This window comes from Cylas formicarius, unplaced genomic scaffold (assembly GCF_029955315.1).
Source record: "Cylas formicarius isolate icCylForm1 unplaced genomic scaffold, icCylForm1.1 PGA_scaffold_9__14_contigs__length_23061073, whole genome shotgun sequence".
Classification (NCBI taxonomy): domain Eukaryota; kingdom Metazoa; phylum Arthropoda; class Insecta; order Coleoptera; family Brentidae; genus Cylas; species Cylas formicarius.
The window spans coordinates 4,223,593-4,251,086 of record NW_026844365.1 but is presented as its reverse complement, the minus strand read 5'-3'; the positions used below and the strand labels follow the sequence as shown (position 1 = coordinate 4,251,086).

General features: G+C 37.3%; 1 protein-coding gene across 1 annotated transcript; it reads left to right on the top strand.

The window, feature by feature from the left end:
• The first annotated feature begins 6,261 nt into the window (after nt 1-6,261).
• Nucleotides 6,262-24,968, top strand: LOC132707671 (uncharacterized). The gene is made up of 8 exons (XM_060679594.1): nt 6,262-6,431; nt 7,865-8,990; nt 10,767-11,018; nt 14,688-14,848; nt 17,638-18,344; nt 21,579-22,000; nt 23,598-23,849; nt 24,779-24,968. Exons 2-8 carry the CDS (start codon nt 7,883-7,885, stop codon nt 24,940-24,942), a joined length of 3,066 nt encoding a protein of 1,021 aa, XP_060535577.1. The 5' UTR covers nt 6,262-6,431; nt 7,865-7,882; the 3' UTR covers nt 24,943-24,968.
• Nucleotides 24,969-27,494: the final 2,526 nt, after the last annotated feature.

Sequence of the window (27,494 nt, the reverse complement as noted above, 5' to 3'; positions counted from 1 at the left end):
GTTCTTTATGTCCGGGACGCTTTGCGAAACGATTTTGTCGACGAAGGGTACATAATAAGCGACCTCGAGACTCCTGTTGAAGTAAACGACCGCGAAGTTGATCACCATGTTTCTCCATGCTTCCTTGAGTATGTTTTGCAAGGCGACGCGGTCCTCCAAAGGCGTGCACAGCACGAGCAAAAAGTGACCCCTGTTTTGAAAAAAACTCGACCGTACTATGTCTCCGAATTTACGGTTGAAAGTTTCTATGTGTTCAAGCGCTATCATCGTCAACGTGAGGCTCGTGTCGTTCAACGTGTACACTCCGTCGCGGGACACGTGCTTCGCGCAGTACGTAAACTCGAGCATCGGTTTGATGACGTCGTAGCATCGGAAACTGCCTCGGTGATACATGAAGTTGCACGTGTGAAATTTAGCGGTTGAATCTGTGGCTCTGGTTTTGGCGATGAACTGCATCACCTGCTGCGCGATAGGTGCCGAGTCGATCGGATAGACTGCTGGAAACTTGACCGGGCTTGCTTCGTAAAGGAGTAGAGTTATCAGAAACATAACTACAGAACGCGACATTGTCGTAAGCGCCTCGAGGGAGGAAGATGTGTCCGTCAGTAGGGAAATATTCCAATAGGAAGTTACCGCCGGGGGCGTCTAATTTGGGTACATTAAGCTTTCCCTCGCCATTAGCGATGACAAATGCACGTATAATTAGCAGATAGATTTCGTATACCACGTCGGCAATTCTTACCCTTGGTTAGTTTTTTCGTCGACCGATATCCATCACGGGAAACGCGATTAATATCGACGTGTCACGCGTCTGTACAGGGTGTTCCAAATTAGAGGGGGACTACTGAGATCTCTCAGAAATACGAAGTCGACTAATGATGATCAATTTCAAACTTTTTCCTGGCCTTGATTAAAAACGTTTTAAAAAAAAATGACTGCCACTGTTTCACTTCTATAAATTTTAAGTATAACGGTAATACAGACCTGCAATGTTTGTTTAATATTTTCGATGAGCTTGTCATTCCGAAAAAATTCATGTATCACACTTAATGATTTTCTATACAATACCCTGCCATACACTTTTCTTAAATTAAAAAAAAAACATTACCGGGAAAATAAAATATACTATTTACAGTTTTTCTGTTTCGGTTGTTGTTGATCCGAACTTAATAATAATAATAATAACAATAATAATATTTATTTCAAATTTGTTACATATTATAACAAAGTGAAATGACGTCAAAAATAAGTCTGCTACAAATAAATTAACTAGTCTATTACATATTACATATTGAGGTAGTCATTAAGACAATAAGGTTCTAACTGGATTAACAACTGTTTAATTTTCGTTTAACCTTTCACAGGTAACGAAATGTAACCTAATTCAACCTTACACAAGAGGTAACGTCGGACTCGCATTCCGATTTTTAAAAAAAATTGCTGAAACAATATTGGAATATGAAGAAACTTTAAATATACAATAAAAGTTATAAAAAAAAACAATATATATATATATATATATATATATATATATATATATATATATATATATATATATATATATATATATATATATATATATATATATATATATATATATATATATATATATATATATATATATATATATATATTCTCACGTATTGATTCACGTTCGCTTGTTGAACTCCGACTGGAATCCTGCAGACGTTTCGCCAAAATCTCACTTGGCATCTTCAATGCTCGCGCTCCGAAAACACTTCGAACACTGTATATATATATATATATATATATATATATATATATATATATATATATATATATATATATATTTATATATATATACAGGGTTTTTCACTTAAAACTCCGCACGCCAATAACTCCAAAACGAAAAGAAATATTTAATTTTTGTAAAAAGTAGTCAAAGTGTGGGGTCAAGTAGATATTTCCTAAAGTTTAAAAAATTCGACGCCTGCAAAGAGGTGGGCGTCGCGACGCGTCGAAAAATTATTCGATTTGCAGAGACTTTGGAAATACGCGCATACAAAAGTACATATTATTTAAAAACTTTTTTGTTATTTACTCAAACTTATTTACTTTACCCGTTTCTAAGTTATACCGATTTAAAGTAAACATTTCTTGATTAATAAAAAATGTGATTAACGCTTATTTTTACAAGTATGCCATGAATGTTAGTTATTATGGCAACCATTGTTGTCGCAGTTGTTTTAAGTGCAATTACAAACAATAGATTTCAACTATTTTAGTATGATTTTATTTATTATTTTTTATCGATTTAGTTCTGATAACATGATAAATAAATGAAAAAACAGTAAAATACCTACAAGTTAATAACCAAAATTATTATTGCAATTAACTACATAATAAGACATTTCAAAAATTTTGTTCAAAATTATGTCCATCTGCTCGAACACAACTATCAAAAACTTTTAACAGATGAGCTTGGGTCACTTGTAGGAGAGTCCTTCTTGTGATAGCGGCACACGCTGCACTAATTTTGTTAATGAGATCAGCCATATCTTCGATAGGTTCTTCATAGATAACGTTTTTTAGGTAGCCCCAAAGAAAATAATCTGGTGGTGTAATGTCCGGGGACCTCGCCGGCCACCTTACCGGTCCAATAGTACCAAACCATCTATTGGGATATTCTCGGTTCAAATACCTCGTTACTATTTGGGAATTATGTGCAGGCGCTCCATCCTGCTGTAGCCACATATTCATTCTAGTGTCAAGAGGCACTTCTTCTAATAGTTCCGGAAGTGTAGTTTGAAGAAATCTTAAATAGCGATCTGCATTTAAAGTTCCTTCGTAAAAGTAAGGTCCAATAAGGAATCCATTTAATATGCCGCACCAAACATTGATACTAAAAATTCGTTGGTTACCTCTTTCTGTAATCCAACGAGGATGGTTTTCGGACCAAAAACGACAGTTGTGTCTATTAACGATTCCATTACTTTGAAATCGACTTTCGTCGCTCCATAAAATTTTCGAGAGAAAATTTGCATCTTGGCTATACAAATCGGACAATGTCGCTAAGAAATACATTCTTCTAGCATAATCGCCTGGTTCTAGTTTATGAACTAGTTTACTTTTGTTCGGGTGAAAAGAGTTTCTATATAGAATTCTCCACGAAGAACTTATGGTAACACCGGTATTTTCTTTTATCTCTGATAGGGATATCTTGAGGTTATTATCAACCTGCTGAATTACAGCAGCAGTATTTTCATCATTTGTAGCCGTCCTGTTCCTATCTCTTTTAGGTTTTATGAAGCTGCCATATTCTCTTAAGTTTTTACATAAACTTGAAAAGGTTTTTGCATCGGGGACTCTTCTATGCGGATAACGCCGTGCGTAAACTCTTTTTGCTTCTCTACAATTGCATCTACATTCTCCAAACACCAGTAACATGTCTACTTTTTCCTCATTGCTAAATTGCACCATTTTCACATAATAATTCTTAGTTTTTTTTAAACCGAACAAATTTGGATATTTCTTGTGACAATTTTTTGATACAGCAATAACAACTTACGTTTGTAATTGCACTTAAAACAACTGCGATAACAATGGTTGCCATAGTAACTAACATTCATGGAATACTTGTAAAAATAAGCGTTAATCACATTTTTTATTAATCAAGAAATGTTTACTTTAAATCGGTATAACTTAGAAACGGGTAAAGTAAATAAGTTTGCGTAAATAACAAAAAAGTTTTTAAATAATATGTACTTTTGTATGCGCGTATTTCCAAAGTCTCTGCAATCGAATAATTTTTCGACGCGTCGCGACGCCCACCTCTTTGCAGGCGTCGAATTTTTTAAACTTTAGAAAATGTCTACTTGACCCCACACTTTGACTACTTTTTACATAAATTAAATATTTCTTTTCGTTTTGGACTTATTGGCGTGCGGAGTTTTAAGTGAAAAACCCTGTATATTGTTTCTACTAGCGTAACAATGCGGAGCACTAGGCTACGTACACAGAATTGAAGGTTATTTTCTAATCTGAGAAGTGGGACTGGAATAAACGAGACAATGCGGAGAACTAGTCCTTGAATGATACGACAAATTTGCGTTGCAAATATCAACAATTATCGGGTATCGGCGACTTTTACTGAATAAAACAATTACTCAAAGAAATCTTACATGCCATAGATGAAGTGCGTTATGATAATTAAGGTCACCTCATGATTGTTCATGCTAATAAAGCACGAAGTAGATGTAGCTACACAATTGAAGTTTGTAATAAGTGTAATGTGCATTTACATTGCTTTGTAAAATATCACCAAAAATGAAACCGGGTGTTACCAGTGGTGCGCTCATGCGCCATAAAATATGTGTTATTTTTGTATCAAATCAGGTTCTATTTAGTATTTTAGTTGTTTTCTGTCGAATTTGAACTGTCTTTTGTATATTTATGTATAAATTATATGTTACATCTTATGTGCCCCAAAATACTTTTTTTTTTGTTTCGAGTTTTTATTTTTTTTTTTTGACACAACAAAATAAATAATTTCAGAGCAAAAAAGTATTTTTTTTGTTTATTTTATGCTTGGGATAATATGGGTTAAGGAAACAAATTTAGAAAACAAATCAAACAAACAAACAATAAGCATTTGTTCTACGTTCCAAGACTGGACGAAAAGTCTGGGAAACCGGTTTGGGTTTGAGCTTCGTTACACTGATACGCATGTTATATTCGTGGCCGGGGTATTTTGTTTTTAAAAGCTACTCCCTTAGAACATAACGCAAATTTAAAACATTACTTTATTTAAACTGAACAATTACAGAATAATAACCAACTAAGTTTTAACAAACAAATTTCTAACAAAATCCAAATCCCAAAATCCGTTGTTTCTGCGGTGTGCCGGGTGCTTCAAAAAAATGTATACACACTTTGAACTTCCATAGAAAATTTCTTTACCGTTCTACAAAGTGAAATTTCAGGAAAATAGAAAGCTGAAAGTCCAATGTAAATGAAACATAAATAACAAATGTTAATACTGTTCAAATTGGTGACCTGCAGCATCAATACAATTCTGAGTACGAGTCACCACTGATTCTGTACATCGTATCAAAACGTCCAATGAGATTTCTCTACACACTGCTTGAATCTCATTCCAAAGAATGTCTAGGTTACGTGGTTTACGTTTGTACACCTCATCTTTTACTGTGCCCCACAAGAAGAAATCCAGTGGTGTAAGGTCTGGAGAGCGTGCTGGAAACTCGATTGGCCCCCTGCGTCCTATCCACCGGCCCGACAAATTTTGATCCAGGTAAGCTCGTACGTCCCTGTGATAGTGCGGCGGAGCACCATCTTGTTGAAAATAAAAATCATCATTACCGTATAATGCACGAATGGCAGGAAATATGCAATCAGCAAGCATTGTTAGGTAATTAATACCAGTTACAGTGACTAAAAATCGAAAAGGTCCAATGAGTCGCCTTGAAGACAAACCACAGCACACATTTACACCAGGCAAATTTACAGCTTTTTCAATTGTAATGTGAGGATTTTCTTCACCCCAGTAAACACAATTGTGCCTATTGACAGTTCCATTAAGTTTGAATTGGGCTTCATCCGACCAAATGATGCTACCCATAAATCCCGGTTCACGTATCACCATCTCCTGAATCCATTCACAAAATTGCAACCTTGGATCGTCGTCTTTTAGCTGTTGCACCAGCCTTGGAATGTAAACACGATACTTGCCTCTCTTCAGAATGCGTAGCACGCTGCTAGCACTTACATCACTTTCACGTGCCCCTTGCCTTGAAGATTTGTTAGGAGAGCGTTGAAACAGTTCCAAGACTGCCGTTGATGACTCATCACTTGTAGCTGTTCGAGGCCGACCTGAATGACCTTTATGCACATCACACACTGTTCCATGAACTTCGAATTTGTCTCGTATGCGTGTAATTGTTAATCTTGAAGGTGGTTCTGTATCATACTCCCTTCTCCACTGTCTTTGAACTTCATTTACATTCTCAAACTTCCAGTACCACTTAATAACCTGCTTACGTTCTTCAAAACTCAAACGTACGTTCCCCATGTTAATATTACATATTCCAACTGATAATATAACATAGAGGGACGATTATGCTGGCACCTGGCGAAGAAATATAACATTAGCCTTGTAGAGCGGGAAAAGTACAATTGTTTAAAGTGTGTATACATTTTTTTGAAGCACCCTGTATATATACGGGAGCTGGACCGCATTACTCAGCAGCAAATACAATCGTAAGGTTATCCTAACATTGAAATTGTTGTTGACAATTGAATTACTCCATATGACATGAATTTACGCGTGTAAGATTAGACCGGCAGCCCATATCTGATCCGTTTATCTATGTTATTGTTGCCGATCAGCCAGTGTTATATATAAATAACTCAATTTAAAATCAGACGCGGCCATTAGAGTTGTTGTTTTTCTGGTGAGTATTTTTATGGAATTAATAGGTGTGTAACTGTGTTACAATGAAACGCGGTGGCCGTCAACCATTCAAATACTAATTTGTTTATGCTAAATCTCAATTCTAAATGATGCGTTGTACACCGGGTGTTCCAGTGAGCTACGGCATTGGGAAAACGGATGTTCCTAAAAATTAAAAAAAAAAGTGAATCGTCCAAGCAAAAGTGCGGACATTATATTTACCAGGCTAGGCTAGCGAGCGGGCTATGAGTGAAATGACTGGCACAGTTGCAAAAAAATATTGTTTCAGAGAAAAATTAAATGCAACGATATAAAATTTTTTAGTCCATTAGATCGTCAAACGGGCCCAACAACCCAGTTAGAACCGCATCTCCTTTGATAAATTGATTAAGGCTTTCGCGGCCCGTTGATAAGTTATTATCTTGATTCGGGTTTAAAGGCCGTCGTCGGTTGGAATTACTTCCTAACGTTTCGCTAGCACGAGTGGCGAGCTTCTTCAGAGGTCCTTCCATCTCCAATGTTGGACCTAGACTGACGATTTCTCCTGTTTGTATTTATGCCGATTGGTGGTGGGCGGGGCTTGTTCCGCTTCGGTTGGTCTCGGGATATCGATCGGTACTGATCGGGCGTTCCTAAGGATCGGGTTCCAGATTTGGTTGAGTCTCCTCCTTTCTGTTGAAATTGTGTGGGTGTTTTTGTATCTCAATGGCTTCCCTGACTAGTCTGTTGTGATAGCTGTTGACCGATGCTAGTAACTTACAGCTCTCAAAATGTATCCTGTGTTCCCCGCTGCCCAGTGTTCAGCTACTGCAGACTTCTCTGTCTGTCCTAGCCCGCAGCTTGCTTTATGCTCCTTAAGTCTCGTTCCCATTGATCTCTTGGGAGTTCCGATGTACACCTTTCCGCATGAACACGGAATGCGGTAGACTCCTGCAGCTGAAAGTGAGTCCCTCTTGTCCTTCGCTGACCTGATGGTCTGCTGGATCTTCTTTGTAGGCTTAAAGATTGTTTTGAATACAGACCGACAAAGTTAAACTTTTTGAAAGATGTTTTTATTTTGGAAACTGATTTTATATAATTTTGGTGGGCTAATTTAAAAAAAAAAGACTGTGCATTTACTTGTATCACCCAATTTTTTTTTGCAAATATTACAGGTATTTCGATATTTCTAAAATAATTTCTTTTTTGTTATTCAGTAAAAAAGTGGAATACCAGTTGAAAAATGTGAAAAACAACTTTTACTCAGGCTTTTTTGAGTGAAATCTTAGTCTTTTTGCAAAAAAATTGTTCAAGTGTGAAAACAAGCAATTATTGTAGAGACCGGACGAAAAAATATGAACTAGGCTCAAAGAACATGAAAGAGCCCTGCTACACCGTCTTTCCACAAACTTTGTTTGAACACTATCATTAGCTAACCCTCTGTCTATTTCGCAGGTTAATGTCCCTCCAAGCATGGTAGAAATTATTCTGGGATTTTTAGTGTTCCTTCTTTTGGGCTACGCTTACGTAAATAGGTCCTACTCGTACTGGAAACGCAAAGGTGTAGAGCAACTGGAGCCTGCCTTTCCGTTCGGCAACTATGGCAATTTTTTCCGTCAGAAGCAATCGTTTTATTTGTTTTTTAAAGAAGTTTACGGCAAACTAAAGTCTCGCGGAGTTAAGTTCGGAGGCTTGTACTTTGTGCTGAGACCAGTACTCGTTCCGTTGGATTTACAAGTTATCAAAGCCATCACCATTAAGGACTTCGATCACTTTGGAGATAGAGGGTTTTATGCGAATACTGAGGCGGACCCGCTTTCCGGCCACTTGGTTAGTTTGGACGGTCTCAAGTGGAAATCGCTGAGGATAAAGCTGACGCCCACTTTTACCTCCGGCAAGATGAAAACGATGTTCGGTACAATACTGGAGTGTGCATCGACCTTAAACGAGGTGCTATCCAAACACGCAGAGGATAAAAATTCCGTGGACATTAAGAACGTTCTCGAACGATTTACTATGGACGTCATAGGTTACTGCGCGTTTGGTATCGACTGCAATTCCTTAAAGAAGGAGACTCCGGAGTTCGTGAAGTACGCCAAAAGGGCATTCAACAACAGCTTCTGGGACAATTTCAAGGTAATGTTGTCTCAAGTGTTACCGTATAAGATTGCGAGGTTAATCAGACTGAAAATCACCAACGACCAAGTGGAAAAATTCTTTTTGAACATCGTCAAAGATACCGTAGAATACAGGGAGCGGAACAAGGTGGCGAGGAAGGACTTCCTGCATATGCTGCTGCAGCTTAAGAATCACGGCAAAGTCTTGGACGACGAGCAGGTTTTCGAAAAAACTGGCACGGGGATGAGCTTGAACGAGATCGCGGCGCAGTGCTTCGTCTTCTTCCTCGCAGGGTTCGACACTTCATCCACGACAATAATGTTTGCTCTGTACGAGCTGTCAAGAAATCAGGAGTTGCAGGACAAGGCGAGAGAAGAAATCCTTTCGGTTCTCAATCGACATAACAATGAGATCACCTATGAAGCTGTACTTGAGATGCATTACTTGGAACAGGTGGTGCAGGGTAAGTTTTAAAGGTATTAAAGAAAACATATGTAGCCCAATAGAATCACACCTGAAAGTGTCGTTATGTAATGGTAGACATTATGCACAGCAAGACAAGTGCAGACTAATTTTAATTTTAAGGCTATACTAGACTACAGCGTTCAGTCAACTTTAAAAGGTCTTTTCGTTTCTCACCATGGTCACTGGGTTTTGGTAGATGCACTTTTTCTCTCGAGTCGAGGTAATGCAATCCAACAAGTGCCTAAGAATCGGAAAGAGGAAAATCATGTTTCAAATGCAATATGTTATGCAATAGAATGCACCTTATATGCAGATTCCTATTTCTTAATCAAAAAATCTTAGTTAGTACACTTGTTGTGATCATCTTCGTGTTATTTTTAAGAATCCCGGAATGTATTCAAGGAGAGTAAAAGAGAAGGACTTTCTACCTCACATAATTCTGTTGTTGCTTTCCGTTTATAGTTTCATATTATTTCGTCAATACATTTCTGAAGCAAATTCTTTTTAATACTGATTTAATACACATCGAGTGATGCTTCGTCACTGCATATTGTGATTGCTCTTTTACAGAGTGGTTGGATGATTCCTAGTTTGGTTGCTTCAGAATGGTTATACCCGAAGTTTAAATACTGTCCGGTAGAAACAATAGGCAGCGGTCCTTTCTTTTTTCAACGTAAGATTTAAAGGACCGTCGCAAAAAATTAAGTTGATTGACAAAGGAACCTAGCTGTCTATCCGTCCCATTCCGGGTGATGAAGTTATCGTCAACATATTGAAGGCAGACCCTTGACCGATGACAATATATTCGCTACTATCGGTGAGAGACGGGAACCAAACTGTGGGCCATCATTTTGTGCGTAAAACTTTTCTTTGATTTGAAGGTAATAGCAATAGCAAAGTTCTGCCTGGAAGTGTTGTATGATTCCTCAATCTGGGCTCGTCTTTCCACGTCAAACTGGTCCAAGTTCTTTACCCGTGAGATTTTTGGAAATCCATAAAGATGTTGTTGCTGAATATAGTCTGTATTTATGCAGTGTTCGACTGATTCATCCTTCAATCATCCTAGTAGGGTCACTAAAAACTAGTCTGTAATTGCCTTGAGCAAGTGTTTCCTTGATTTTGTGATGGCATGCCCATCCATGACGACTTTGGCGTTGCAATTAAGGGAAAGCAACAGCTGAAAGATCTGAGGTAGATCTTTGGTTTTAACGATATGATTAAAAAAAAGATTTAGTAGTAGATCTTTGGTTTTAAGAAGATGATTAAAAAAAATTACCAATATTAGAAGCTGATAAATGTATGGAGGGATCTTGTCTGACCCCACTGACTTTTTGGGCTTCATCTTTTTAGTGGCATCTTTTTAGTGGTATCAATTTTCAAGATGTGATTATAATATTGCTGAATTCCATAACATATGAAGATTTTGTATTCGTATATACACATTTTAAATAATCTGCAAATTTATTAGCTGTCTAAGCATTTCCGTCAATCGAGTCAGAGAGACTCTTAGAGCCCGAACGTAAGTTTTAGAGAACTTCCAGAACTTCAACGTTCTTTATATTTGATCTTAAATAAAGAAAAATTGATTGAATTTTTTGAAGTTTTTTTCCTTTTGCCTTTTTTTTGTATATAAATTATAATCTCTTATAATATTTTAGTATGTCTACTGAATCACTATCTGTCACCGTCAAGCAAACATAGGGACCACTATTCTTTATTCTATGGTGTGCATTTGTTTATTATCGGCAATCTATTTTGCAAAGTATCATTTCAGAAGCACTAAGGATGTACCCTCCAGCTGCGCATATTCAACGCATCTGTGTCAAAAAATACAAGGTACCGGGGGCGGACTTAACGATCGAAAAGGGGACTCTCCTACAGATTCCCGTATCGGGACTCCACTGGGACCCGGAGTACTACCCCGAACCGGAAAAGTTCGATCCGGATCGGTTCAGCGAAGCGAGGAAAACATCCATTCCCTCCATGGCCTATATGCCCTTTGGTGAAGGACCCAGGCAGTGCATAGGTAATACTTACTACAAAAGTTTTTTATTTGAATCTTTTATCGGATAATTAATAGTCTCGTGAACAATATTCCTGCAAGACCAGCAGTTGTTGGGACGTTTAAAAAAAAAATAATGGTCCTTTTTCTTCACCAAATAATGAACATCGAAACAGTTTCTACAACAATAAATGGTAAGGAATGACCTGGCTTGCATGGGGTAAACTTTTTAAGTCAAATGCCGTTAAAAGCGTATGGAGCTTATCCTTGTTGTCAACTGATTTAACAATTTATTCACGTTGTTGCAAAACCTTCTTTTTAATTTTCATGGTAGTGATAAAACAGGAAGACTTTTGTCGAACTGACAGATCACATCATCTTCCTTAAGGGGTGATGTTGCTGCTAATTAATAAAAACTTTATTGAAGATTACGGCAAATCCATATTTCAGGAAACGGCTAAAATATGCAACAAATTAATTAATTGAAAATCAGTTCTGGCGCACTTTTGCAACAAATAGAAAATATACAGGCTTGGTCAAATGTAGATTTCGATACCACCATTTTTCCATTTTTTTTAAATCCATTGTGGGAATTCTGCTTCAGAAATTTAATTGTGAAATGAATCACTATAAAAAATCCAGGTCACTATGGATATGGGGCGATAGTCTCCGGGATTGTTAATGTCACCGCTCTTAAAGATTGGAAAAGTATCTGGAAAAATTCCATATTGAGAGCACTTATTAAAAAAGACCATAAGCGGAATTCCTAGAACATCTATAAGGTTTTTTTTGTATATTGTCATCTTTGGCAGCTTTTCAGAATTTAGCGGGGTTTGGGGGGAGGGGGGTCCTATTTTTCCTTTTTTTTGTTTCACTAATAGAAGTTAATGATTCGTGTCCAGCTAATAGACTGTTAGTGTTATATTTTATGCAGAACTCTACAAGTTTTTGATCAGCTTCGTTCCTTTTTCCCAGATCGTATTTTCCGATGAGGTGTTTCATATGTGCGCCTTCATGAGTTTGTCCGATTTTTGCTTTAAAATGACGTTGAATAAGTGTTATTTCTTCTTCGAGACTAGTTGATGTTAGCACCGATTTGAACGACATTTCATTTGCAGTGTATAGCACTACTTTTTATAGTCATTATTTTAGAATTGACAGGATTGCAGCCCATCATATGAAAATGTTCATGATCGGTCCAGTGTCAACTGTATCAATATTGGTAACTTCTCTTTTGGTGATGTCCAGCCACCATGATAGGTAACGATACCCTGAATACCACGGAAATTCGATTCGGGAAACAATTTCACTCCGGATACCTTTAACAATTAGAAATTCATAGGATTTCCTTGGGAAGCACACTAGGGCGCATTCCTGAAGCGGATCTATCACTCATCCGGATCATGAGAAGGTGTCCACCCGCTACGCCGATACCAGTAAAGTTCTTAAATCACAAATCATCACATTTATATTTCTTGAAGTAAAGCCAGTGACTAACCTGGTGACAACAACGAACATTGTCATCCGCAGTATGAAACATGAACACGAACATCCTAAATATGGATGACTCTAGACAAAACAAAAACTTTCCACACAAATAGACCATCTGATTTATAAAGGGTGCTGAAACAGGAAAGTCTCCTACAGCTACTTCCCAGTCAACAACAACTTGCTCAAGAAGAGGCAATGTTTAATACGGTTGATGGTCAATCTTCTGCTAATGTCCGAAGGACAGATAGGCCAAATGAGAGTGTGAGATTTTAGTCGTTGGAATCCTATAATATTTGGTGTGGTATTATAATTATTAATCATTGGTCCGTTTATAATTGAAGAACGTCTCAAGGGCATTTGTTATTTACGTTTCATTGCAAATAATCTTACAATATTACTGGATCATGTTCCTTTTCATTTAAGACAACGAATGTGCATTCAGCGCTCACTTTAACGACAAATAAGAGAATTTCTTAATCAAAATTACACAAACCGGTGGATTGGAATGGATTAAGCAGTTCCTTGGCCAGCAAGGTCACCTGGCCTTAATTCCTTTGATTACCCTCATGGGGAAGACCGAAAACTTTAGATTATGCAGAAAGTGTTGAAAACAACTGGTAGCTAGAGTTATGGATGTCGCAGAAACTATTCGTGCTCACCCTTAGACTGTTAGCAAAGCTACCACTTCCATACTAAGAGGAGCTGGACTGTGTATACAGCAACTAGACTGATATGTTCAACGACAAATTCAATTAAATAAATGGGTTTCTTTTAAATAGTCTTTCAAATGTCAAATATATTATAGCTCAGCGTTGCGGGTGTATGTTCATTTTACATTATGAACCCCAGCAACACACTGTCAAGCGATGACAGCCATATCGTGGGACACCCTGTGGAACAATACCTGAAGACATTGAAGAGAATTGCAAACATGCGGCTGAAATTTAACAAATTCAAGTTGAATGAGAGCAGATGGAAATTTGTAAATAATTTAGAGACACAGCTGATTAAAGATTACTTTCAACTAACCAAAACGGAAAGTAATACGAACACTGTACATGAAGATGCAACAGAAAACAACACATTATCTGAGCCAGCAATAGAAGAAATGAGGGATATAATTGACAATATCCAAAACAGAAAAGCTACATAAATATTTAGTAACAATAACATATAATAATAATAATAATAATAATAATAATAAGTGTGCTTTTATACAGTGCATGCGATCCACAATTTAAAGCAAATCATAGAAAAAAATATATGAATATAAATCTAAATTGAGATGCTCTTTGATTCAATTAGGAGCACTAAAGGAGATGGATATAACTACAAAATAACCATGACTATAAAAAGAACAGCAATTAGTTTTAAAACAAAGGGGGGAGAAACCGAGGAATTTGACACCAATGAAGGCATCATACACAGAGATTCAGGGCAGGAGTCGTAACATAGCATGAGAATTCAGGCAATAGAAAATAATGCAGAAGTATGAAACAGCTGTCTATAGCTTGACAAATTATCTATATATCCTTTAGGGAGCAACATTCTATATAGATGTACGCTCATTTAGTTTTATATTAGTTTATTTCAACTGAACCAACCATCTCTCAATGCACAAGACTGCCTCTCTCATAATATTTAAGTTGTTATTTTTTAGTAGTCCTGTTGTAGCCTCGTACGCCGTCACAACATATCGTTTATGTAGATTGGAAATAGAACCCTGTGGTTCTCCATGTTCTATATTCCCTCCCAGAGTTCGGCTGGCCAAACAGCTGCAAACAAGCTTGATGCTTGTTAATGAAATACATTGTTTCTTAAGCCTAAGAATATGATGGCCTGATAGCTTACACATCGAAGGCCTTAGAGAGGTGACAGAATGTTGTCATGTGTTGTTATATTGACCATACTCGAAGCTCTAGATAATGTATTGCAACAAGGATATAATAGCAAAAGAAGTTGATTTTGATCTACATAACCCGTAATGACATGAAGTCACTATATTATTCTTCCCAAAATAGTTATAAAGTTTGTGCTTTGTTGTTGTTATTGGGTGATAATTGTTTGTATTAACAGTATCCCCTTTTCTTGAAGAATGAGATTACTCTGCTCTTCTTGAACAAATTCAATCGTCTATACAACTGCTTATCAAATATGATAATGGTTTAACTGCACTGTCCTTATACTAATATATTTTTTCAGGGATGCGTTTTGGACTGGTGGAGAGCAAAGTCGGACTGGCTACGATCCTAAAGGATTTCCGGCTCACGCTGAACAAAAAGACCCCCGATCCTTTGGAATTCGGAACTGTTTCCATTATTACATCGCTTAACCATCCTTTGTGGTTGGATATGGTTAGATTATAAGCACTGTTATTAAATTGTAAACTAAATTGAATCTGTTATTAAATATTCTGTGTGTGTGTGTGTGTGTGTGTGTGTGTGTGTGTGTGTGTGTGTGTTCTCTTCTACAGCAACGATGCAAAGGTGCAACCGCTTTACTCCGTGTTTGAGAGCATGCCATAAATATTGGACTTTATGGCAAAGTTAAAATTATGATAAAAATGTTTGGGATTATAGTCAACCTTAATTAATTAAAATCGGCAAATAGCAAAATTATGACGTCTAAGGTAAAAGTGGTTAATCTGACAACATAGCTATTATTATTTTTATTATTATTATTATAGTAACTGAATAGCCAGTCTTGGCTATTTAAGAAGCACTGTGTCGTTTAGAAAGTTGCAATATTTTGAGATCAAACGCAGTCTTTTTCAAACTAAGCACATAGAGGGAATAAAATAGAAGGCCCCCTACTATTCAGTACTACCCTACGGAGTAATCATGTCGTTTTGAAACCGACATTTTTTTAAAACTCGTGTACGGTACACTGGGGTACATCAAGAGATTATCAAAAAAGACAATTTTTGAATAATTAGGTCGTGACGCTCCAAGTGTTACGATTAGGTTTACCTTTGGATTTGTTAGAGACTATTTTGTAAGAAATGAATGGAATAGCAGTCAGTTCGAAAATTTAAAAAGGACACAGACCAACGAAACACTAATGAAAATTAAAAAAAAAAAGGAGAACTGAAAGATGCCAGATGAAATTTTGGAGAAACTTCAACAAAACTTCAACAACTTTAATTACCGAATGTTAATTATAAGAAGTTGATAATTAAACTGCCACTATATTTGCAGCAAAACAAGCAAAAATCTAGGTAATATGGACAACTCTAAGGATGTTTTAAAATAAAAGTAAAGAAAAATGTTCCAAAGTTCTTACGTGATACAACATTCTGCTTCTGTAGAAGTCGATGTAATGACAATAAGTGACTTAAAAAGTTTACCGAACGTGTTGCATACTATACTTTTTCTACGACCGTTAGTGTTGGGTGACACTACAGTTAGAATTGATAGACGTTAAAATTCAAGGTGTGGGAAATATCTTCGAAAACACACAAGAGCCCACAAAAGCTTCAAAGTGATGTATTGGGTTGTTCGGAAAGTCATTTCGCTTTTTTTGGGGAACATGAAAGACAGTTTTCGTATAATGAATAAATATTTTATTAAATTATATATTGGCCATTCTGGTCCAACACCTTTTGCCATCTTTCTGGCAGTAACATAATTCCCCTCTCATAAAAGTTTTGGTCCTTGCTGGCAAAAAACTGGTTCAGGTGGTTTTTGACATCTTCATTTGAGGTAAAGGTTTTGCCGTCCAAAAAATTTTGCAGTTACCGGAAGAAATAGTAGTCGGATGGCGCCAGATCTGGAGAATATGGTGGATGTTGCGGTACGTCCCATTCAAGCTGTAAAAGTTTTTGGCGAGTGACCAAACTTGTGTGAGGTCTCGCATTATCCTGGTGGAACACTACACCCTTCCTGTTGATTAATTCGGGCCTCTTCTCTTTAAGTGAATCATTCAATTTGTCCAGTTGATGACAATAGACTTCTGAATTAATCGTTGTATTGTCCCGCAAAAGCTCAAAAAAAAAACGATTCCTTTGACATTCCACCAAACGGAGAGCATCACCTTTTTTTGGTGAATGTTGGCTTTTGACACGCTTTGAGAGGGTTCATCTTTTCCGCTCCATGACCTCTTGCGTTTAACATTGTTGTATACAACCCATTTTTCGTCCCCAGTAATAATCCGCTTCAAAAATGGATCATTTTCTTGACGTTTGAGGAGCGAATCACACACGTCAACGCGACGACACAAATTTCGCTCCGTAAGGACATGGGGCACCCACACATCGAGCTTCCAGGTTAAGCCCATGCCTTTCAAATGGCCATAAACAGTCGAATTCGACAAATTTAATCTCTCACTGATCTCTCGTGTGGTTATTCGCCGGTTTGCATCAACTAATGCCTTTATCGCATCTTTGTCAGCTTCCACCGACCTTCCAGACCGTGGTGCATCTTCGACATCAAAATTGCCGGATCGAAATTTTGCAAACCAGTTCTGGCACTGGCGTACTGTTAACACGCCTTCTCCATACACATCCGTCAATTTTTTTCTCGCTTGGACAGCATTTTTACCTTTTCTGAAGTAAAAAAGTAAAATATGACGAAAATGCTGCTTATTGCTCTCCATATTTAAAAGGGCACCAACCAAAAACTACTGCGTAGAATTAATAGAACTTTTTCACACACAAGCCTTGCAATATCAGCTCTCAAGACGTATAATGGTTATGCGGCTTAAGTGTGAAGTTGGTTTCGAAAAAACGTAATTAAGTCCTCTGACGGGAAAAAACGAAATGACTTTCCGAACAACCTTATATTACTCAAACACCTGGAAACAGTAGAGAATATATAAAACCACCCCTAATTATTTTAATTTTAAATGTTGCGGCAAAGATAAGAAGCATGCGTTTAACGTTCATTATTATTCCAATTTGCTCACATTTTGTTATCGCTAACTAAACAAAAATTCCTCGATCCTCTTCACGCAAGTTGTAAGCGAATAAGCTAATGAAACTAGACACGATAAGCACACACAAACGAATGAGGTGTATAGCTTTTTTGTTTGCAGGTTGTTGTTTATAACTTCGCATTTTGTTATCCCTATCATTTTTTTTCAACGCAATGATTAGCGACATGCTTAATTTATTAAGAGATAAGAGGATAAGAGGAAGATAATAAGGAAGGCATAATCCGACAACTGCCTCCAGGCACAACCTGCCATGTTTATCTTCGTCGTTCTGAGCTTGCTAGTAATTTTCATCGCATGCCACGTCAGACGTTCGCATAGTTACTGGAGACGCCATGGCGTGGAAGAGATTTATCCGATCCACCCGATATTTGGCAACGCCAGAGAGGTGTTCCTCTGCAACGAGTCAGTATACGAGTTCTTCCTGCGAGTGTATCCAGTTTTCAAAAAAAAAGGCGTCAAATACGGCGGCATTTACACGTTTGCTGCTCACAACCTAGTGATCATGGATCCCGAACTGATCAATGACATCATGGTGAAGAGCTTTGATCACTTCGGGGATCGGGCCGGGTATCTGGACGAGAAAAGGGAACCACTTACCGCACACTTGGTCAACCTCAAAGGAGCCAAGTGGAAATCGATGCGGAACAGAGTGACACCGACTTTTACCTCTGGCAAAATGAGGATGATGTACCACATTTTCGTATTTTGCTCGTTGGGCCTTCGAGATATGATCGGAAAGCATGTCAGGAAAAAAGAAAGCGTCGACATTAAACGCGTTCTGGCCCGATTCACCACCGATATCGTCGGCAATTGCGCGTTTGGATACGAATGCAACGCGATGAATGATCCAAACTCAGAGTTCAACGCCTACGGGAGGAAAGCGTTCGAAAGAACTTTGTGGGAGAATGCTAAACTGGTGATAGCCAGGTTAGTTAATCTTCCTTGTTGCAATTTAAACTTGCTTTTATACCAGGATATCATCACAAACGTCAAGCTGTCGGAACGCAAAATTTTCTTAAAGGCCTTTCAAAATCTTTTACCGAATTTTTTGATCAGACTGCGGTTGGAAACAGCCTATTAATTGCTGTTGGGTGCTGCAAATATTTACCACAGTATCATCGATCACAGTCCTCTCTCTCTCATTTTCAGCAGCTCTTTGAGTTTGAACTTCTATCTTTAAAGACGTCTCTTTTAGACTTTTCTCCACCTTTCTCTTTCTTTGTCTCGTATTATAATCTAGTAAAGAGCGAGAGGGAAGTATGAACAGAAAGAAAAAGCTCGGCAGAGCGGTACGAAACCAGAGAGATGTTTAAAATGGGAAAGGGGGGATCAATCACCAGCAACACTTGCGCGTAAGTATTGAGTATAAGGAGAAACGTCTGCAAATACGGAGGATGCCCCGGTATAACAGAGCCAAATATTAACAACGTTGAGGTCTAAAATAGAGGGGTTTCACTAGCGTTCAGTCAACCGGAGCCAATCGGGAGAGTTAGCTTTAAGCCTGTGTGTCACTACAACCCCCACCATTTACTGTGACTCTCTCCAAAATTATCATTCGTTTCTCTAATTAAACTCCACACTTCCATGGTGGCTCGGTGCCTTTGGTTTGGTCACTCTCTATAAGCTTTCCCATTGACACAACCAATCATAATATCAGTTTATAGTATCGATTTCAAGACCTTGTTCTGCCGCGGTGTGATATCCCTTCCATTGCTTCTTTGAATATTCGATCAGGGTAAAGGTTAACCCGACCAGTATACAAGGTCCGCAAATCCCTAATCTTAGTAGAAAAATAGTCTTTACGCATATAAAGTACTTTCGCAATTTACTATGTAGTTTTTACATTTGTGGACAAGTTCCCGAACAGTACCATTAGAGGAAAGTTTCAGATTATATTACTAAAAAATTTGTTTTTTCTCTCCTTCTTGTTTTCATGCATGAATTCATCTTATTTTATGCTCCAAACACAGAATCTGATATACAAATAAGTACCACACGTAGGTTTTTAATTTAATATTTATTTCATCAAAAAACAATATTATTAAAATATAAATCATTATACGGAAATAAAAAAAATGTGGCGGCTTGAGTTTTACAGTAAATAGATTCCACTGTTTTAACCTTGATCCGAGTAACTGTGCCATAGATTTTGAAAGTCCCAAGTCTCTAACAAGATCATTTAAGTCGCCTTGTTCAAGTAAATGAGGTTCTGTAGATGGACATGAAGATCCAGATAAAGTGTATGAAGATGAAGATGTACTACCAGAAAGAAAACTCGTTTGAGATTGTAGACCTGAAATATTTTTATTTTCAGCCTCCTCATCAACTGGTGGAACTGGAGATGGAGTGTCTTTATCACGAGGAATTGGTCGCTTTGCAGATAGGACGTTCGGATAAACAATCTCATCTCTATTTTTTTTCAAGAATCCTCGTGTGGATGTCATGCAGAAAAACAATCATTCTCACTCCAAATCATTGGTATTGAAAACGGCATAGATTTGTGACTTTCTTCAAGCCAACCTCTCAACGTTCTTGAGCAGCTATTGCAGCATACTTTTGGCAACCAGTGTTATTATACTGGATAATTTACTCTTTTTTCTTGCCAAAAAGAACAACCTTGGTCTTGCAAATATTTAATATTAGACAATCGATTTTGGAGATTTCAAAAAAAAAATGCAATTGAAACATAAAGCTACATCTTTGACCGGGAATACATATTTGCACATGATCAGCATACTGATGAGAATAGCATTTATTTATTCGTATTCCGCCCTCCCAAGTAATTTTTCATAAAAATATTTACAGTGTCGTTTAATCCTCGGACCAGAAAAGGTCACCATTAACATTGAGCAGTGCTGTGGGCGTACTGTGATAGGGCCTAAACCCAGATTGTTAGGCGGGCAAAATATTCGAACCAGAAACTTGATCTTGATCATCCTCTACGATATTTTAGACATTACACAGAGTAAGCCAATAAGGCGTAAATGTGAAATTTCAGTTGATGAATTTATCTTAGGAATTGGTATTATATTAGCGTCCTTTAACAATGAGGGATATTGGCTCGTAATAATACATTAGTTAATGATAAACGTCACCAATAGTATCGACGAGCAGTAATTAAAGATAGTATTTTCAGATCGATGCCGTGCAGACCTTTTGCGTTTGATTTAATTTTATATCTTATTCTCTTCACATCCTCCCCTATTACGGCTGCAAAGTTCAGTCCACCAGCAATTACGTCATAAACACTATCCAAATACAACTCCCAAATCTTTAAAAAACTGATTAAATGTAGTCTTCCAGTGTTTGCCAGAAATTTTTGGGATCTGAGCGAAATTTATAACTTAGATAAGGTTTTTTCATTTCTAAGACCCATAGTAGAAAGGTTGCGCAAATCATAGATTACTGACCATCAATGTTTGAGCTGGTATTTCGAGGTAATATCCCAAAAGCTTGTAAAATTTTGCCTAAAGTGGATTCTGAGGATAAGGAATCCGAATCCGAACCTACTTTTTGAATACGTCGCCATTTTATGATGATTTATGATGTTATTTATTATGTTTTCAAGATATTTCACGCATCCTGTTTAGTAGACGAAAACTGTAGCTCTCGATACCGTTCATAATACGTTTTAAACGGCAATTATCAGGATCTTTTAGATTTTTTGCCCGTAACCGATACACCCTGTACACAATCGAAAAAATTACAGAAACAGGGGTTAAAACACTGGATCTCCCACGTTTGCTAGTAGAAGAAGTTGTTCAATAGATCAAATGGTTTTCGAGAAAAATTATTTGAAACAATACGTACGTCGTAATAGTAAGTGACGTCGTCGCGTCCAAATTGAGCGCGATTTTCACATGGATTTTTTCAAATATCTCGAGCTGCGTGTGTGTGTGTGAGAAAACCGTAAATACAAAAATTGTAGTTCTCGATGTGGCCTATAACACTGTCAAAACCAATTGGCCATATTTTTTACAAATTTTGATTTATGGCTAATAATTTAAGACTGAAACGAACGATTTTCGGAGTCTTTTAGATTTTTGTCTATAATTGAAAAACCCTGTACATAATCGAAAATATGATTCAAATAAAAGTTTTTAATCTTTTAGAGAAGGCCTTATGTCTCAGTCTTAAGAAACCACTTCGCTATATTTCCAGTATAATCCCGAAATCGGTAGTCAACGCTCTGGGAATTCACGTCACCAACGAAGAGGTGGCGAAGTTTTTCATAAACGCGATCGTGCCGGTCATCAAGTATCGGGAAACGCATAAAATATCACGGAGAGACTTTCTGGGTATGTTGCTGCGGATCCGGAAACGCGACGACGAAGCCTTCGAGAAAACCGGAGACGAATGTTCTCTGACCCTCACTCAAATCGCCGCTCTCTGCTTCGTGTTCTTTCTGGCAGGTTTCGAGACCTCGTCCACGGCGATGACGTTTGCTTTGTACGAACTCGCCTGCAACCAGGACGTCCAAGACAAACTGAGGCGGGAAATAAATAGGGTACTACGCACATACAACGGAGAGATGACTTACGAGGCGATACAAGAAATGACGTACCTGGAAAACGTCATCTATGGTAAACTCTGTTTATAGGTATAGGAAAGTGACTAACTGATGCGATTTAAGTAAAGACCCGGGCAAGCTGTAAGAATGAAATATGGCCGAGCAGGTCCGTTCTTTGCTTAGAAATTAATTATTTGGGGTTTTGTTAGGGAAGATACTAAACAATATTTATTTATTTATGTATGTATTTATGTTTAAATCTAAAATAAAATTACAAATTATTTTTATTACCTATTTAAATTACTTAAAATTATTCACATAATATATTATTATTTGTTCTGTATTATTTGCAATTCGGTTTCTATAAGTTTGAGAACATTGGAGTTAACACGGCGAAAAACATTGTTACGACGAATGGCAGATTTCAGTTGGTGCCAAACATGTTCAATGGGATTAAATATACAGTGGTAACGTGGAAGCCTTAAAACTGTATGCCCTAAATTTTTTGCATAATTATCACAGACGTATTCCTTTTGTAGCTTCAAGCTTTGTAGAACCTCAATTAATTGCTTTTTGGTGGAAATAAATGTCGTTATTATACATGTAGTTTTGGATTGTTGCTTTGTGTCACATGAGGAAGGGATTTTAGTCAACTGTCTACTGTGATAACTTGCATTGTCCATTACAATTACGCTATTAGGAGGAATGTTTGCAACTAGTTTGTTTTTAAACCAACTTTTAAATAAATCAGCGGTGGTGTCTTCATGGTAATCCAGAGAACAATCTTTAATATTTTTCGCGGACAGAGAATGTCCATTTCGAACCCAACCATCTTTAGAGTTATTATTTTACTTCTTTTTGATGGCGCGTTTGTTTTACACTTATCAGTTGAGTCAACCCAACCTTTTTCCGGGGTATCATAAGTGTCGAACCAGGTTTCATCCAAGGCCAATTACTTACCTTTGTTGTTCTCTGTAAATCCTAATGTTTTCTAGATATTCCAATAGCCATTTTAAAATTTTAAAAGATTCCATTAAAACTTGCCTTTTGTAAATTTTTTTAAATCTAAAACCCATGCGTTGAATACACTTCCATAAGGTAGTTCTGCCACATTTAACACAGGTTTCTTCTTTTTCAAGCCTCCTAATGAAGATATCTCATGTAGGCACCCTTTGTTCCTTATATAACTGGTAAATTTTAAGCCCTATTATATCTTGATAACTTTTATCTACACTCGAGAAAATGTCAGCATCGCTTCTTTTTTTCCTCGCTGAAATGGGATTATTCGCAATTTTCGATACAGTTGATGTTGGAATTTTAGTCAATGTTTCTGTTTCTTCTAATGAGGCTTGCTTGCTCGCACCACGTTCAATGAGAGTATAAATAAACATAAGAAATAAGAATCAATACTAATAAACTTAAACTAAGTAGTATACCAAACCAAAGAATATTAAACACGGGTAGGTATAAAATTATTTTCTATTACGGACCACAATTTTACCTGAATTTAAATTCCCAAAATGTAGGTAATAATCTGCATTGTATGTTAATGACCACCCTTGGATAATCCCAATCAAAAGCAATTGGTCACTTTCGTATATCTAGGAACAGACCATACTCGACTTATTTAGCGGAGTCACTTGAAGCTGAGCGACCTTTGTCATTTTCAGAAGCGTTGCGCAAATATCCGCCCATCGCAGTCATCCCCAGAACGTGTACCCAAACGTACAAAATTCCGAACTCGGATATTGTTATCGAAAAAGACGACGTGGTATATATCCCGACGTCCGGGCTCCACTGGGACCCGGAGTATTTCCCGGAACCGGAGAAGTTCGACCCGGATCGCTTCACCGACGAAAACAAAGCGACCAGACCACGGTTTGCGTATCTAGCGTTTGGGGGCGGTCCCAGGAATTGCATTGGTAAGTTCTACAAGGTGTTGCTTACTGTGTTTTTAATATTATTATTGCGACTTATATTTTTATTGGCCCTAAGATTTTTTGAAATATTGGTTTTATGTGGTATATTTATTAAATTGCAATCAGCCTCTCCCGAAATTAGCTTCAAAAGAGAATCGAAGTTATTCCAGAACTGTTATAGAATGTTGGAATGGTATGGAACTGTTTGTGGAATATTTCCATCCGCCCAATATAATGACCTACACCAACAAGGCGTTCCAATGCATAATTCTCGACTCTAAGGGAATTTTTTATAATAACTTTCACCAAAGATGGGTAAGGTATAGATCGTCTGTCTCAGTCTCCCTAATGAAACTTTAAGACTGTCATTACCTATTGTCACCTGTTGTTACTGAATTACTTGAGGTATTTTTCTTTCTTTCTGATGTATTCCTTGAGAGTTGACCAGAAGGAGGAGCATTTTTACTGTGGGTTTCGAAAAAGTTTAATGTGTATTCAGTAGAGTACTGGTTAAAGAAGAAGCCTGTCTACCTACGAAAACGACAATATCATCGAGTCGAACTTGCTGACGGTTGGCCAATCATCCTGTTGGCTCCTTCAGAACTTGCCTGCCATTTTACTCTGTACCTGTTGAGGGAAATAAAAATCGTCTAGGATGACTGATGCCTATATTGGTAGATTGGCAGGTAGAGACCTGAGTCGCGGTTAAGATTGTTGAATGCTTATAGATTTCTATAAGCTCTCACTTTTTTCATTGGTAGAAGAATTGATAACATGCAAGAATTTCACTTTTGTCGAATAAAATTTTGTCCGGCTTGGTGATTAAAGAAATAAAAAACGTGATATACACCAAAAATAGTCAGATATGTCGAATAAACCAATTGGTAGCCCGTATTTGTACCATCTCCTCTACAGTAATGTTAATATTTCAGGTCTAAGATTTGGACTGCTCCAAAGTAAAGTGGGCGTGGCCACCATAGTCAGAAATTTTCGATTGACCTTGAATCCACGGACGGCGCAACCACTCAAGTTCGACGGAGGAGTTTTCACTACGACAGCAGAAGGAGGTATCTGGCTGGATGTTCAACATGTTTAGTTTCTTCCGTTTTTAGGACTCAACACCGAAACGCCTAAACGAAGACGTCTTCGATCTTTGACCTTCTTGCACAAGTCGCCTTACAAAATGTTGCAATTCAATATCAGCAAATCTTTTGAAACCATTTGTTTAGTTTTGTTTTTCCTGCAGTATTTAAATTTAAATTTTTCAAGAACAGGTCGTAGGTAATAGAGACGTTAGCTCCAGTAGGGCTATTCAGTTACCCTTGATATTTAATAATAGTTACAATAGTCTATTCGCACAAAATACGAACATGTGATTGTGAGTCAAAATTGCGTAAAAGATAAAAGCACAAATGCAACTGACCAAAACCATCTTATTTTTCTTCTTCTTAGAGTACCATGCATTATTGCGTCGGCGTCCGATATATGTTTGTGTAAGCACTGGAATTCATGTCGTTTCTCTCCCATAATATGTCCCAAGTAGGATATTTTTCTACAATTTATTATGTCTTAAAGCTCGCGATCTTCAAATTGTGCTCTTCGCAGATCTTCTTCTTTTCTTATGCTATCTGCCACGATATTGTCAGCATTCTTCGCAGCAGCATTTGCTTTTAATTTCCAGGCATCTACACCATACAAGAGAACTGACCAAACATATTATTTAAGGGTTCGGTGTCTTAGTTTAAAGTTTTGATTTTTATTTCTAAGAATTTGTTTTAGTTCAAGGAAAGTTGCCCGTGAATTCTCTATTCTACACGTCATCTCTAGTTTTGGGTCCCAATTTTGATTTAATATGGATGTCAGATAAATTGCGTCACTTGTTCAATATTCCTCTCACTTGGTCAGGCCTATTATGCAAAATCAGCAAAATTAAGTTCAAGAAATGGTTTTGTACTACTTGATTTTGGTCAAGTAATGAAACCCGAACGAAGCTAATCTTCTGGATGATGTCCTGGGTAATAAAAGAGTTTACAATATTTTTATAATCTATTCATTAATAAATTGGAACGTGTCAGAAAACAGATTATCTGGACCTGCTATATCCACTATACTTCATCAGGTCAGCTCTTCTAATTGAAGCGTTGCGTTCCAAATTTCCGATATTCTGTCTGCTTCTGCCACTACCATTAATTATTATTTTTATTTCTAATAGCCTGGATTTTTTTGATAGACCCTAGCAATTCCCTTAACTTTTTTGTGTAGGTTGGAAGTATCACTTTTCATTTGCACTTCTAATTTAATTTCTGATTCTTTTTTGTAGCTCTCTATGTTTGTCACCAAGGTTCCGAGTTTTGCATTTCATAGATTCGATATTTGTGGTGTGTTTGTCATTTTGGAGAAACTTTTAGTTTGACTTTTCCAAAGCTCTTTTTTGGTTATACTAACATTCTTCACTATGTAGAATCTTTTGGTTGTATATTTCCTTTTAGCTTTAGCCAGATGTAGCGGCATCCTAGCTCCAACTGTGGTGTGATCTAAGTCGATATATGCACCTGGCATTGTAGTTACCTTGGTTATCAGATTCTTGAACATATGATTAGTTTATTAAACTATTTTCCTCAGAGCACTAAATTAGTCGTTCTCCTCTTTGATTTCTATTTCCTAAGCCATAGGTCTCCAACTACAGTTCCTATTCTACCCATATCTACTTGTATATTGTATGTTGATTTTATTAGAATTAGATTCTCTGACGCTGTGATCTATTTGACCTGTTATCTAGTTGGACAACTGTTGGAGCACACGTTTGAATAATGTTAATGTTAATGGGTTTGCCCAGCAGCTGAAGCACTAAAATTCTTTCAGAAATAGGAATAAAGATTCTTACTAGTTTTTAATTGGTTTTTCCAGAAGTATTCCGATTAGATGTGGGTGATTTGGTTCATCATTAGTGCTGCCTGAGGATTAAAATACCTTCTTTGCTGACCACACACCCCCGAGTATTTAAAAGGTTTTGACATTCCAGGTGGTTATTTTTGGAATCTTATTTAGTTTGAACCGGGGGATATCTTTTGATCACTTAAGATCTGCCTGGGACTAGAGGCCATATGTTCTTGTTCTTCCAAAATAATAAGACTTTTGGACGGATATCCTGGGGATTAACCACATTTGGTTTAGCCATCTTTTCAATGGAAGGACACAAAGTTGCTCTATCTCTCTACAACTCATCCATTCGAAACTGTGTCCCTTAATTCTGATTCTTGGTTGTCTAGTAGGGTGCACCACGTGCAGGTGAGGTTGTCATTTGGCTTACTTTTAGCTTCTGTTGCCTTCACTCCTTACATGCCCAAACCATACAAATATTTTGAGTGTGTAGAGCGTACCTACTACAATGGATAAGCATTTTGGAAATTTACCTAGATGGTACATATAAAACCGTGGCTGTTGACTAACTCACTAATTTATTCTCCATTTACATTATTTTTAGAAATTAGAACTTTGAAGAGTTTTGAGTATACAGGACATAAAATGTTAGTCCTACTGATCCTAATCTTACGAGACAACTTTCAAGTTCCAAGGAGCTGTGTTGTGTTGTCCTTTTACTAAAAGCTAGTATTTTGTTTTTGTCGCCAAGCTTCAGTTTTCTTTTAC

Coding starts and splice junctions, on each gene's coding strand:
- LOC132707671 (XM_060679594.1), top strand. CDS start 7,883: ATGGTAGAAATTATTCTGGGATTTTTAGTGTTCCTTCTTTTGGGCTAC. Junction 8,991..10,766: donor CTTGGAACAGGTGGTGCAGG/GTAAGTTTTAAA, acceptor GTATCATTTCAG/AAGCACTAAGGATGTACCCT. Junction 23,850..24,778: donor CGGTCCCAGGAATTGCATTG/GTAAGTTCTACA, acceptor TTAATATTTCAG/GTCTAAGATTTGGACTGCTC.